The sequence below is a fragment of the Mastomys coucha genome, chromosome X, assembly GCF_008632895.1.
Source record: "Mastomys coucha isolate ucsf_1 chromosome X, UCSF_Mcou_1, whole genome shotgun sequence".
Lineage (NCBI taxonomy): Eukaryota > Metazoa > Chordata > Mammalia > Rodentia > Muridae > Mastomys > Mastomys coucha.
The window spans coordinates 151188493-151203617 of record NC_045030.1 but is presented as its reverse complement, the minus strand read 5'-3'; the positions used below and the strand labels follow the sequence as shown (position 1 = coordinate 151203617).

Below are 15125 nucleotides of genomic sequence, written 5' to 3'. Positions count from 1 at the left end.
GCCTCTCAGGAGATAGCAATATTTAGGCTGGCTTACCCTTCCTTCAGTCTCTGCTCCATAGTTAATCGAATTAAGGTTAATTAGACATTTTGGTTTTTTGTTCCAGTGGGGATTGTCAGGGTCCTTGAGTTTTAAGGCCTGAATAGAATGGGCCATTTATTATGTCCAGTATCCATTGATAGAGACTTTCTGTTCACAGTAAACTCTATTCACCAGAGTTAAAAATCAGGAGTGGGTAAGGGAGATTAAATAACCTCACTATACTTAACATTAAACTTTCTTGATGTGTCAAGCAAGAGTCCCAGAAATTTAATCTGCAGAGCTTTGGATCAAGGTAATACCCTAGTTTTAATCCAGTTCTATTATTTCCTACCTGGAATGTAACAATTTCTGAAAAGACTTAGTTGTGCTCACTAACTAATAACACTAGATAACACTATAGGAAAAACCTTACAACTGAGAATTTCTGGAAAGAGAAGGGTTCCTACAAAAATATGTACTATGGTTTTTTTTTTCACTTGAATCTAAATACTACTTGAGCCTTGTGCTGGTTGTTTTAGAATCCAAATTTTCAGACAAATTTCCTCTGCTTTTTATACCTGTTTTCTCACCTAAAATTGCTATTGTAATCATCCCAGCTCTTCACTTGGAACTCACATAAAGAATCAACACAGCAGTTATGGCTGCTATAGTAAAAGTGATTCTGATTGTTGATACTTTGTTGGATTTAACTAACAATATTAATATAGCATTCAGAGTTCTTTATCTTCCCTCTTGCCTCAGGTCTGCAAGTAATTTTGTCTCCTGGCTTATATTTCCTACCTTTTAAGTAATTTTGGAAACTTGGTTCTAGTAGCTCAGTTTAGCTGGTATACAGTTAGTTTGTGTGTTATACAGTTTGTGTGTGTGTGTGTGTGTGTGTGTGTGTGTGTGTGTGTGTGTGTGTGTGTGGTGTATGTATTTGGCAAGATTTATGTTTTGCCATGTCTTTCCAAGGAGAGGTGGGAGTATGGTGTTAAAAGATTCATGTCAACTTGACTCTAGAAAGCAGCAACTGTTAGATAACCAGTGAATTGAAGCCAGAAAAGGGGGAATTTAGAACATTAACTTTGGAGGTATTTATATCAGTAGAGATACACAGCAACATATGGTATATTACTTTTCTCTCTGAGTAGTCATCACAGTGTGACATAGTTTAAGAAACATCCTGTGGTATTTATTAATTAAAGATTCTGAATAATTTGATCTCAAATCAAATGTATCCTAAACATGATTTGGCTTATAGAATACTATATTAAGACTTTCTATTTTTTCATTAATTTTGATGATATTGTAATTAGGTTATTTTGTCCTTCTCTAAAATGAAACTGATAACTCTTGGGTAGGGAAATGATGACAGACATGCTGTAGTAAAGAAATGTAAATCTTTTTGGTTATGTGATTTTATCTTTTCTTGAGAAATACAGCTATGAATTCTTATAAAATGCTGAGATGTCCATGTGTATAAACTTTCAGATTACTGGAGTGAAAGTGACAAAGAAGAAGCAGATACTCCATCAACACCAAAACAAGACAGCCCTCCACCCCCCTATGACACATACCCACGGCCTCCCTCCGTAAGTTAAACATCAGTGTGCTAAGGACGTAGCAGGATGCTTTGAACTGAAAAACTATATTAAATTGTATGTCAAACAAGATTTCCTGGTGAAAAGAAAATTTGTCATCTGAAATCAGGAGGAAAATATGTTTATGTTTACAAGGAATATTAATCAAGTAAACAATCACCATAGATTTTTGGCAGAAGGAGTTTGCCAGATTAAAAGGAATTAAAAACAACAGAAAAGTTTCCTTTGAAAAGTATTTATGAATTGATCGTATTTATGCCATACTGATAAAGTTAACTTTATGCCCTTTAGGAACAACTGATAAATACTAGTACTAGAGAGCTGGAGATGTAGCTCAGTAACAGATATCATGTGCTATCTTAGTTTGCTTTTTAGTGCTATAAGAAAATATCAAAACTGAAAGCAATTTGGAGAAGAAAAGGCTTATTTGTTTTACAAGCCTTGATCATAATTCATCATTGAGGGAAGCCAAGGCAGGTACTCAGGCAGAGTAGTAACCTGGATGGAGGCAGGAACTGAAAAAGAGGACATGGTGGAACTCTGCTTACTAGGTAGCTCATCATCAGCCCAGAGTTGGCACCCACAATGTTCTGGGCCCTCCCACGTCAATCATTGATCAAGAAAATGCCACATAAACTTGCCTACAGGACAATTAGATGGGGTTATTTTCCCAGTTGGTATTCTTCCCAGATGACTCTAGCTTCTGTCAAATTAAAAAAAAAAAGAAGAAGAAAAGAAAAGAAAGAAAAAAATGAGTGCTTGCTGAAGTACTTTATATAGACATGCTGTCTGCTTTAATATATATGTTTATGGTGCTCCAGAATTCTTATACAATGCTCAAACCTATAAATCACCCTATGTATAAATTGAGGGAAATAATTGAGGTAAATAATTATCCAACTTTTTTAAAGATTATGCCAGCTTGTGTCTGTTTCCCATCAGAATTACTGAGAGTATATCAGTATAGCCATTGAATTTAATGGTAATGTTACCAAAGTAATCAATTCTCTGTATCTTGGGACTCAGTCTGCCACAAAGGAAAAAGAAAGCTAGTTTATGTGGCAAAGGTCAAGTTAATTCAGTCTCTTTGTATTATTCCAAGTAATTAATATTTTCTCTTTCTTTAAAAATACCAGGATCTGAATAATTCCTTTGGAATATTTTAAAAAGATGAAAGGAAAACCATGCTTTAATTTTTTTAAATTAGTTTAAATTACCTTACCAAGAAGTTGGTTTTCATGTGTATTTTAAAATATATCATTATTTTTGCTTAGCCCTAGTCTTGCCCCTACTCTCCCCAACCCTCCTCCTACCTCAGTCCCACTTAAATCTTTCAATTCCCAGTATGGCCTCTGCACTCCCAGTGTTCTACTGTCCTGCTTAATGTGTCTTTTTTCCTTTGCATAACAGTAGCATCTTAGAAAGAAACTATCCATATTATTAAGTTATAGTTCAACATACCACTCAATATGTTAAAAGGTAATAATTTGCCTATGGATGATGCTAAGTAGTTTCTCTTCCTTTTCCAAATGGGGTGACATGTTCATCTCAGCCAGATTTCTTCTAGCGGATACCTCAACCCCATTTGTGATGAATAAATGTAGCTCCTTGCAGAAAGGCCCCTGGGGGTTAGCCTGCTAGCCTCTAGAGCTAGAATAAGGCTTGTGCCAGGTAGAGTGCTGTACTGTGAATATTTTACAGCATTTTATTGATGCTATTCTTTCTTCTTGTTTGTCTTTTATGATATAATATATTTTCCTAAAGTTAAATTCATGTACAAAATATATTCCTTTTTATGTACTCTATATTGTGCCTATATACTAATCTCCAACAAACTATAATTTCATCCTACCCATATTTTCTTTTTTTAATCTTTAATCTCTTTTTTACAGTCCAGTCATTATCCCCCCCCCCCCCATTCTACCCTCCGATAGTCATCCCGTGACTCCAAGAGGGTGTCCCCATACCTTCTCACCCCTATTTTCAGTTCTCCAGAAATTACTGTAGAATTGACAAAACCACAAGACAGCTTCTCCTCGGGACCCATAGGTACAGACACTTACCTATGGAGAAGCAGAAAAGTTACTCTGTTGATAGACAAGTTTTTCTCATACACAAAAGCCTCTCTCTGTCTCTCACCTGCTAAGCTGCCTAAAATCCAGAAATATGAATCTATGGGGACTGTTTCTTTAGAATTTCAAAAGATGTAAACATTTTTAAATTGTTTAGTTGCTGAATGTTTCTTACATAAACATTTACAGTTTCTCATACTTTCATTATTATCAGGTTTGTACTATTGTTTTATGGACAACTGTTACATCTATATCTCAAGGCATTTGAATTCCTAACTCTTAAAGTGTAAGCCAGGGCCTAGACATTAAGATGTCTGTAAAATTGTGCAGTTGTTACTTGAATGTGTAAGATTTCTATCCAACTAAATACTTTGTGGTAAAAATCAGAAAGAAAGGTATTTGACAATCTGAATGGTCTGTTATTTCTGTGGAAACTGATAAGGGACTTCTTTCCACAGATGAGTTGTGCCAGTCCTTATGTGGAAGCAAAACACAGCCGGCTTTCCTCCACAGAGACCTCTCAGTCTCAGTCTTCACATGAAGAGTTTCGCCAGGAAGTTACTGGGAGCAGTGCCGTGTCCCCCATTCGCAAGACAGCCAGTCAGCGCCGCTCCTGGCAGGATTTAATTGAGACACCGCTGACAAGTTCAGGCTTACACTATCTTCAGACTCTGCCTCTGGAAGATTCTGTCTTCTCTGATTCGGCGGCCATCTCCCCTGAGCACAGGAGGCAGTCCACTCTTCCAACTCAGAAGTGCCACCTCCAGGATCACTATGGCCCATACCCTTTAGCCGAGAGCGAGAGGATGCAAGTGTTAAATGGCAACGGGGGCAAGCCTCGAAGTTTTACTCTGCCTCGAGATAGCGGGTTCAACCATTGCTGTCTGAATGCACCAGTTAGTGCCTGTGACCCACAAGATGACATACAGCCACCAGAAGTGGAGGAAGAAGAGGAGGAGGAAGAAGAGGAAGCAACAGGAGAAAACATCGGAGAGAAAAGTAAGTATGTTTGTGGAACTTCTTAGCCTGTGTACACAGTAATAGCCCTTTATTGGAAGATTGCTTCCCTTTAAAATAAATAACGGTCTTGCTGGATAGGAAGTTAGGTCTCCCTAATTTATGAACCAAGACAAATGCCACTAGAACAAATACTTTTCCTCCCAACTCCCTGTTTGGTTTTTGAGGTTAATAGTTTTCATTTCTTTACCTTCTTCTCTTCCCTACTTTCTTCTTCTTAATTTCATGCATAGTTCTTGCCAGTCCATAGTGATTGCCTCCTGAATTTCGGTCAAGAAACTATAAATGTTTTAAGTAGAGTATCAACAAAACCCTGGTTGAATAACTGAATACACACATGCATGCCAACATTTACACTCATATCTTTCCTTTCACTGTCAGGGAAAAGTTCAAAAAGCACTTTCCCCCAAAAAAATGTTTCATACAGCATATGTCATTCCAAATTGCTTGGCTTTTTCTAGAAACCAATTTGCTAGGAGCATCCAGTTATTTTGTTGATGAACATTGGTATGGGTATCAACTCAAAAGAAAAAGAAGATAATTCAGTAACTTTTCTAGTAATTCTAGGGTGTTTTACTTTAAAAATATATTTTAAAACAGACATAGTGGTGCATACACACACACACACACACACACTTGGAATTTAGAGACAGGAGGATCAGGAATTTGAGATCATCCTCAGATACATCATGTACATCAGGCTCAGAGTTAATGCAGGCTATGTGAGACCCTGTCTCAAAAAAAAAAAAGCTGAATATATTTACTAGCTATCAAGTTTGTTATGCAACATGCTAATACGAAGCTTTTGTTTATAACTACCATGAAACACTGGTCCAGAACCCTGATTTATTTAAGGGAAAGGCTTTACCTCAATTATTTAAATTATCAAATATCTGCCTATAAGTCCTAACTGTAAAATGAAAAGATTATAGGTGAGTAACATACATATTAAGTGAATTAGTACAGATGACTGGAACCAATGATTGAACAAGTTATTTATTTGCATTTTTTAATGGATTGGCCCCCTCTTTTTGAAGATACAAATAAAATGGAACATGCTCCCTGTCAGTCAAGTATATAGGACCTTGATTATAGGATACATTAGCATAAGTTATTCATTACTACGAGTGGAAAAATAAACAACTCACAGCGTAGAAGTTACTAACAGGTCAAGACTCTCAGTGTGACACTTGCTTCCTTTAGCAAGGAGCCTCCTCCGCTCACATGTGTTGATGAGAATTCTATATCTTCCACCAATAAAATATAAGAAAAATTTATAATCAAATTCACATGCTTGGACATTTTCTGTATAAAGTACATTTTGGCCACAGTGTCCATGAGAACATTACAAAAGATATGGCTGTCAATGCTGAAAAGATAATTGGCACATATCACCTACAAACCCACCCAACACCTATATCTATCAGAGATTATGGAAGATTCTTATGAAAAGAGTATTTAAGACTCATCCTAGGCTTTTATAGGCATTCTGGCAAGCCTATTACATGCTTAATACTGTAATGATTAGCAGAATTAGAAAATTCGTTTTGATTCTCATCCAGGTGCTTTACAACAGCTATGCATAAATATGTGGGGTTTATTTATTATTCTGTAAACCCTGGGGAAGGAAAATACTCCATCTCAGCCAATTAAAGGGTATTAAATTCAGAAATACAAATTCTGTTCATAAATCTTTATCAATTTTATAGTCAAATTCACCAGTTCTTTCTTTTTTGAGTGATTTATTTTGTCCTAGTCATCATATGGAGAAGTAGGAAGGAGCAATCATGTCTAGAACATGGTATCAGCCCTACCCTTTCTTCAGGTTTCCAACACCCACAGAGCATCTCTATCTAGTTAGATGGCTTGTGGGTTTTTTTTTTCTTCAAGAGTCCTCTTATTGTTTTGTATGTAGGATTTCTCTTCAGATATACCCCTAGGTTGATGGCATTTTTTTAAGTTTGGGTTACAGATGCATTAAATGCATAATTATTTGATACTGCCCATCATTTTCCATGAGCTCGTTACAAAATAAACATGGCAAGGTAGAACATTTCTAATGAGTTTGTCAATAAATTTAATATTATATATTTTGTCATCATAATTCAATACTGTGAGGCAGTCCATGCAATTTCATTATGATTTGCCTCACTAAAAATGGTCATGTAGTATTTTTGAGGCCTCGTCTAATTCTTTCAGGGTACTCCATAAATCTCCTCACTTAATTTTTTTCATGCATTACAAACTTTCTGTCTGGAGTACTGCATTATATTTTGCCTAGAAGATTTTTCATATTCACCTTACTGATTGATGGTGACTGATTTTTGTTGCATTCTAAATATTTAGAACTATATAACACGATAAATGTTTCATTTGGAAAAAAGGTTCACTTTAAAATCAGTTATTTCTTTTAGAAGCCAGATAACTTGACCATTTTTCTATTTATTTACATCAAACACTACCCCCTCCCAGTCCCCCCTCACAGAGACCCTCCCCCCATCCAGATATCCTCTGAGAGAGTGGACCCCTGGGAATTGCCCCTACCCTGGTGCATTAAGTCTGCCAGGGTGGTGCATCCTCTCCCACTGAGGTAAGGCAATGCAGCCATGGAGACTGAGCTGCATGTCTGCTACGTATGTGCTTGGGGCCTCATTCCAGCCCGTGTATGTTCTTTGTTTAGTGGCTCAGTCTATTTAGGATCTACTTTGAGAATGTCATAATCATGCCTTGTGTGGATTGGTCATTAGAATTAACCATGAAGGCTGCTTATTCAAACCAAACTGCTGGGTATTGTGCCAGAAACAGAAATTAGACAGAACAAAAAGCCATGGCCATGATGTCAGCATCATACTTATATGTACATCCTCTCCTACAGAGCACTCATTTATGTAGACACACAGATTGACAAGCAAAGCAAACTTGCAAAACTCCGAGTCTCTCGGTAGTGTAGTGCTCTCCTGCTTCAGGCCATCACTCAGCTTGATCTACTAAAGAAAATGTGTACTAATCATGCGCAAGGGAAGTGAGTGTTACAGCTCTGGCTCAGAATATTTTTTTAAATTTTGCCTAAACATTTAAAATAGGAAGTGTTTAGCAGGGGACCAAAATAAGTAATAGAAAACATGAAAATATAAATTGTTTTATAACTTACGCATGAGGAAGTATTGTTTTTGTTTTTTTAAAAATATTTATTTATTATATGTAAGTACACTGTAGATATCCTCAGACACACTAGAAGAGGGCATCAGATCTCATTACAGATGGTTGTGAGCCACCATGTGGTTGCTGGGATTTGAACTCAGGACCTTCGGAAGAGCAGTCACTGAGGAAGTATTGTTAACCAAACTCCTTTAATATCATTTATTTTGTCTTACCTCATGTAATGTTGTATATTAAATGACACATGTTTGCAGTGAAATCCAAGGAGCAAGAGGCACCTAAATCCATCACCCTGAGTCATTTTTGCTTTCCTCCTGCTTGTGAAATTTAGCCTTTCATAGAATAGACTGCCATCTTTGTACTCGTGGTTGAACTACCTTTTGTCTTATTTGAAATTCAGTTATTTAACTGAGTCATACTGTGACAATTTTCTCAGGCTGAAATCATTTCAGACTGAAATAGATGGTACTAAAAGTACACAAAGGAGACATGTCTTGTTTTCCTTTGACTGAAAAGTCAGCATGCATATTAATTATCCTGACCTACTTCACTGACATTTGGGAAAAGACAAGTAATTTCCTATTATCCCAATTAGTGGTTTCAAAGCTCACTAAGGTATGGGCCTTTAAATAGTGTCCTTAAATTAAATTATTAATTATGGCAGCCTCTACAACTTTTAAAGGTATAAATCATTAAAGTATAAGATAATATAAAACTACACTTAATTCAGAAATTATTTGTTATAACACCAAAATACTGTCTTGCTTAATATGGCTTAAAGTTTGCTGAGAGCGTCTTTAACTCCTTTGTAATGGTAGGGACTTTAGATGAGGTTTTCAAAAGCTTTATCCCTTGATCCTGCTGATTTCCTCATTGGCTGTTAAAAGATAGCCTTTCCAGTCACACCTTCTTTGTGCACTCATTTCTTTAATAAAATCATAATGTTCTCTTTTCCATTATTTTAGAGATTACCTATCAGCATTTTCCTTTAATTTATACATGTATTTAACTTAGTCTTAGAAATCTAAAACAAAATCTAGGTCTTTCAACCAGAGCAGAAAGAGATTTAATCTATTACTATGTAACTAGAATATACATTAGGCTATCTGGATATGATGTTTATGCTTTTCAAATTAGAACCTCTGAAAAATACATGCTAAACTTGTATTTTAAAATATAACATTCTATGCATGCCATTGGCAGTTTTGGAGCTGTGCAGGTTATTTTGTAGTTACATAGCCCAATGCCTGGAATTATCTAGGCAGAAAGACTGATAATGACTACTAATACAGTGCAGAGAAGATGCCCTCATTGTATTCAGTTATTGTAAAGCTCCAAAGGTGCACATTTTATCTTTAAGAGCATCCAGGTATCTTGCAGGCAAGGAAATGATGTAATTTGAATACAAACTTATATTGAAGACAGGGTTCGAGGAATGGGACAAGTTGAGACTAAAGAAAAGTGTTGCATCACTTTTCTGTTTAATGTAAATTTCGCACACAAGTAAATAATCCGGTGAGAGCAGCATCATAAATAATCTGTGAAGTTACAACTGAAATCCAAAGGGGGGAGGAAGACAAAGGACACATGTAAAAAGAAATAACGTGAAAGAAGTCAAAGGATAGCAGAGCACTTTAAATATATCACTTTTGTAAAGTTGCAGGTACCATCCTTGGCTGCTTAGCCAAGTAAATATAAGCAAAGAACACAGAAAATCTGGGGGAAATCCCAGTCTCATGTTGTCTGATGTATAAAACTGTAAGGAAGTACAAACACTGGTGGTAATGTGGACAATCATCTGTCTAGAATTCTAATGCTGATAGAGAGTACATTTTAAATTGCACTAGCCTCACTTTTTCCTTACATGATGAAAACAATTATTAGCCACTAATGACATGAACCAGAAACTAAAACATTGTTCATCTATTTATTTTGGACATTACTTAAAGGCAGAATTTGCAAGTGTTTAGTGTGCCCTGTTTACGCTAGGATGCTAGTATCGAGAATTACAGCTCTGACTCCTTGTTTAGTCACATTGAGCATGATTGCTTATGGGTGAAGCAATCCTCTTCTGTATAATCCCATTTTGAATATAAGTGTCACAATTATGGGACATGAAGTGATCAACTCATTTTCATAAACTAGTTAGAAACAGATCTTTTACCACCTCTAGGCTATTGTCCTTCTAACAAAATCCGTAAGTTATAGAAAGAGGCAACTCAGATCAACTGTGTGCTTGTTTCACAGCCTTGGGTTTTCCTAAAAAGTCATTTATCACCTAGTACCATCTTAATTAGTTTGGGGAAGTATTAATAATGACTCTTGTAGTTTAGTAAATACCCAGTGGTCCTCCATCTAGCAGGAAAATACTCTCAGTGGTGTTCAGAGTAATAAAACCAGATTTTAATGGGGAAAAAAACTTCTACATGCTACAGAGTTGCACCAGCAGAAGATGCAGCCAGGTAAAACTTAAACTCACATAACAGAATGACAACCTATCATTATCATAGCTAAGACAAGCTATGATTTACATTTTTGCCAAAATAGATAATCAGATTCAGTCATAATGTTGCTTCTTACTATGTTCACAATTCATAAAAGTAAATCACTTTTCAATTCAGTAATGACTTATTGTTAGCTTCTCAGTGGGAGTAGTTTTTAGCATGTTATACAGAAACTGTCCTTAAATTCAGCCTGCTTTTCCTTGTTTACCCTAAATTCATATAGTAAAAGTTCTCTTATCTGCTTATCTAATCCCTCAGTGCTTAAATTTTTTTCTCTTCTTTATAGAGATCTTCTAATACTGTCAGCTTATCTCAAAGCTCTGGGATAAAACAACCAGGCCAGATTCTAAGATTTGTTCTTAAGAACTGTATGGGTGCCAAAGAGCACTCAATGTCTAAGAGAACTTGAAGCTTTTCTAGAGAACACAAGTTTAGTTCCCAGAGAACCCACATCTAGTGGTTCACATCTTCTGCCAGCCTCTACAAACACTATGCCCACAGGTAGCATATTCTCTCTCTCATTCGCTCACTCTTGCTTTCCTTCTCGCTCTTGCTCTTTCTCTGTCTCCCTGTGTGTGTGTGTGTGTGTGTGTGTGTATGTGTATGTGTGTGTGTGTGTGTGTGTGTGTATCTCTCTGTCTCCCTCTCTGCCTCTGTTTCTCTTGCATTCTCACTCGTTCTCTGTCTCTCACTCTCTTACTCTCTCTCTCTCTCATACACACACACACACACACACACACACACACACACACCTCAATTATATTCTGAAAATTCTCCTTTAATAGGAGAAGGTTCTTAGTAATATGTTATTCACTAAAGGACAAGTGCCCATGTATATATGTACTCCTTTAAAGTTGACACTTTGTTATAATAATGTTTACTGTTTAAGTTTCATATTTCAGAACTCCTAGAACTTTTCCCATGCAATATAATATGACAGTTTCGTGTACATATATTTCTGATACCAACATAAGATATAAGTATGCCAACAAAATAAATGCATTAAATTATTTCACAGAAATTTTAATATAATTCAATATTGTGGCTAAGGACATTTCATATTATTTACATATTATTTAATATTCCCAATCATGAATTCTATAACATTTCAAAGTCTAGATCTACTGATATGTAAACTAAATATCTGTCCTATAATTCTCCTTTACAGTAAAAATATATGATCCAACTAGCTCTAAACTTGTGCCCACTCCTTCATAGGTATTTATTGTTTATATATCAAATAAGAGGTACCATATCATTAATAAGTCTGACTTCAAAAAAATTTACATTTTAAGTAAAAGGAAAAACTTAGTAATTCAAAATATATAGCAAATTTCTTACTTTGTACCAATAATTTTCTCTCATATCCAGTTATCAATTTTACAAAATTGATTCTTAGATACATAGCACAATGGTCTATTCTCATTTTAATTTATTTATAATTTGTGCAAGCTTTACAAGACTAGAGATGAATTTACCTTAATATCTATGTCTGGTTTAGCTCACTCCTTAAAAGTCATGGCTGAGGAAAAAAAAAAGTCATGGCTTAGAAATAAGCATTCTGGTTGCTGAGCTATTCTGATCAATTACAAATCAAATGTATAATACAATAAAGTGGATATATTCTACAGGATATGGATAAATATTTCATTCATTTAGAACATGCTCCTAATTTTATAATTATAAAACTGTGTTATCAGAAAAAAATCAGCTTTCTCATTTTAAAGATTTTTAATTTTCTTCCCTATTTAAAATCTTTAACCTGTAATTTTAAATCTAATGTTTTATTGCCTTTGGATAAATCACCCACAGAATATATTTATATAAGATCTTAAGTCTATTTATTTCGATCTTCCAAATGTTGTCATCCATGGCTCTATATGTCTTTTCTTTTCAAATTTTGCTTACATTTGTGATATTTTACCCTATCATCACTAAGTCTATTCTATGATTTGTGAAATGGCTGTTTTAAAGCATGCACTCTGTGATTCTTAGTGAGAGGAAATAACATGACTTTAGTATCACTCAACGTACTTTTTATCTTCTTCCCCTTGGCATGACTGCTATTTTTTTCATTGTCCTTTAGTTACGTCAAACTCAGGCATTTACACATTTTTTTCCCCTACAAAGTAGAGGGCCAGCATAGAATCAGGGTGTTTAATATAACTGCTCAGGAAATCTGACAGTAAGCTTCATCCCTCACTTTGAACTCCATTGTCTTTGTACACTATAGATAGTCACTAGGAAGTCTCCTCTAAACTTTGCATCTTGAAGAACTGAGGCTTATGATATGCTTTTGTTAACTTAATTAGGACCATACCTCAGCATTGAAGACAGGAAAAGGTTTACAGTTCCAAAGATAAATCGATACAAATGCTGAATAATTAAGTGAAGTAATCTTTAACTTACTTTGAATACTGCTTTGAAATCAGTAGGATGTATTCTTTTTAAATGTGTTTCTATCAGTTTTTCTCTCTGGTAATACTACAGATTCCATTGCAAAATGATTTATATATAGTAAGGGAGAGTTCATCTAATTAGTTGTGTTTGTTAAGGTAAACATAGAATATGTCATGTTATATTTAACTACATATAACTATCTCACCATCAAGTTTAAGAATTCTAAGACAGTTTTTATCGATCTTCCCACCCAAAAATGAAAGGACTTTTATATTTAAGATAATTTATTATTAAGCCTCTGTTTGAATATTTTAGGATTTCAGAGCTTCTGTGTCCAAAAAAACAAAACAAAACAAAACAAAAACAAAAAACAAACAAACAAACAAAAAACAGACAAACCAGACATAAAAGTTCTTCCTTGTATTTACACAAACTTAGATTTCTGAATATTTTATATTCTTTGTTTAACTGAAACTAGCAAATTAGATTTAAAAGGAAAAAACAGCACATTGTTTAAATTTGGTCATATGGAAGAAAGAATAAGATAGTTTTGGAAGTTCAGAGAGCACAGTAGGTGAAAGGTACACAATTTTTTCTTGCCCATAAGTAAAGAGACTGATCTCATGTTTAATTGGGTTTCCAAAACTTGGAGTCCAATGCAGAGACTGATGACAGGTTTGATGGCACATACTCTAAGCTGCCTTGCATAGCATAGCCAATGTTACGTCTTTTCCAATTGAATTATTAACATACCTTACCTGGTGTCAGAAATCAACATGTAAACTTGATTTAGCCTTTCAAAACATTATTTGCCTAAGTCCCTAAGCATGTATTAAACAGGGTATAAAACATATTGAGTATATGTTATCATAGATCCCAGGATGAATAAATAGTAAATAAAATCATTTAAAGCATATCATATATAACATATATGTATAATTATATGTATATAATAGTGTATTTGTTGAGGAAAGAAATGTGTAGATTTCCAAAATTTGATTTCTGATTAATTGCTATGTGATCAAAAAAGCAAATGAAATAAATACTGCTTTAAGTTCTGGTAAAATTTAGCACTTTCCCCATTATATTTAGCAGTGAGTTCATAAATGACTTTCTTAGTCTTCCAGTTTCATAAAAACACCTCCAAGCACTGATAATGGAATGTGACAGCCAAATCACACAAATGATTTATTGTCTAAACATTACCTAGAGTATTCTAGTGATCATGAAAAATCTGTCTTCAGCTTCTGAAAAGTGTAAGGAAGTTCACTGCTGATATTCAGAACTACTTTTTCCAAGATTTATTTTTATTATATATTTTACACATACGAGTATATATAGTGGGATATGTATACATAAGTGAAGGTGCCCACATAGAATAGAAGACAATGTATTTCCTTTAGCTAGAATACAGGAGAATGTGAGTCTTCTGATACAAGTACTGGAGGCCAAATTATTTCATTTGGAAGAGCAGTAATTTTAAACACTCTTGATCATTAAGCCATATCTATAGTCACATTAGTGAACAGCTTTTAAGCATTTTTCTTTCTTATTGCAAAAAGTAAAATTCAAAAGAATACTAATTCTTATGTTTTTAATTATACCTAATTAAAATATTGACTTTTTAGAAAAAGTGTGTAATTGAACCAGTGATATAAGAAATCAGATGTAATTAATGATAGAAAACTGATAATGTAGACTTAAAATTATCTGAACTCAATGTTCATAAAAGCATGTCATACTATGAAAACTGAAAAGTGATGAATGGATAAGTAAATGGCTCGAACATTTGAATGAAACGTGACTACTCTTTGTTACATTTTTAATAGTTTAGGGAAAATTAGATATAAGTAGGTTTATCATATGGCATTTAAAGTTCTTATAATAACTAATGGCTATGTTACATTGATACCTATTTTTCCTTTTTCATACAGTATTAAAGGAAAAGTAGCCACTCGAAATCTAGTTAAAGGACCAAGCTCCAAACATAGCAATAAGCTTATCCCATCAAGCATTTGCCCATCCACAGCTCCCCACGGCAGCAATGGACTTAAGATAGTTCCTGTTGCTAATCAGCCTCTGTCAATAAAGGAAGGACCATTACACAATATATTTATGAGCTGTATTGTTAACTTATTTGCCTTCTCTCACTTTATTCCTAATATTAATGGCATACAAATAACTTGGCACCATAGGCCATTCAAAGGAAATCCCTATTGTAGTGGTTATATTATTATTTCACATAAGGCCTAAGTCATTCTTCCTTGGCATAGAAATGCCAAAAATAACACTTGTGATTTCTGCCATATAATTCACATATAAGATTTTTTTTTTTTTATTTTAGATAT

General features: G+C 34.6%; 1 protein-coding gene across 7 annotated transcripts in view; it reads left to right on the top strand.

The window, feature by feature from the left end:
- Positions 1–15125, top strand: part of Cnksr2 (connector enhancer of kinase suppressor of Ras 2) — a 226767-nt gene that overhangs the window by 189895 nt on the left and 21747 nt on the right. For all 7 annotated transcript variants that reach the window (XM_031370058.1, XM_031370042.1, XM_031370067.1 and 4 more), the window contains 2 exons: positions 1516–1616; positions 4156–4696. In XM_031370058.1, coding sequence (XP_031225918.1) covers positions 1516–1616; positions 4156–4696 — 642 coding nt within the window. The remainder of the gene's footprint in view (positions 1–1515; positions 1617–4155; positions 4697–15125) is intronic.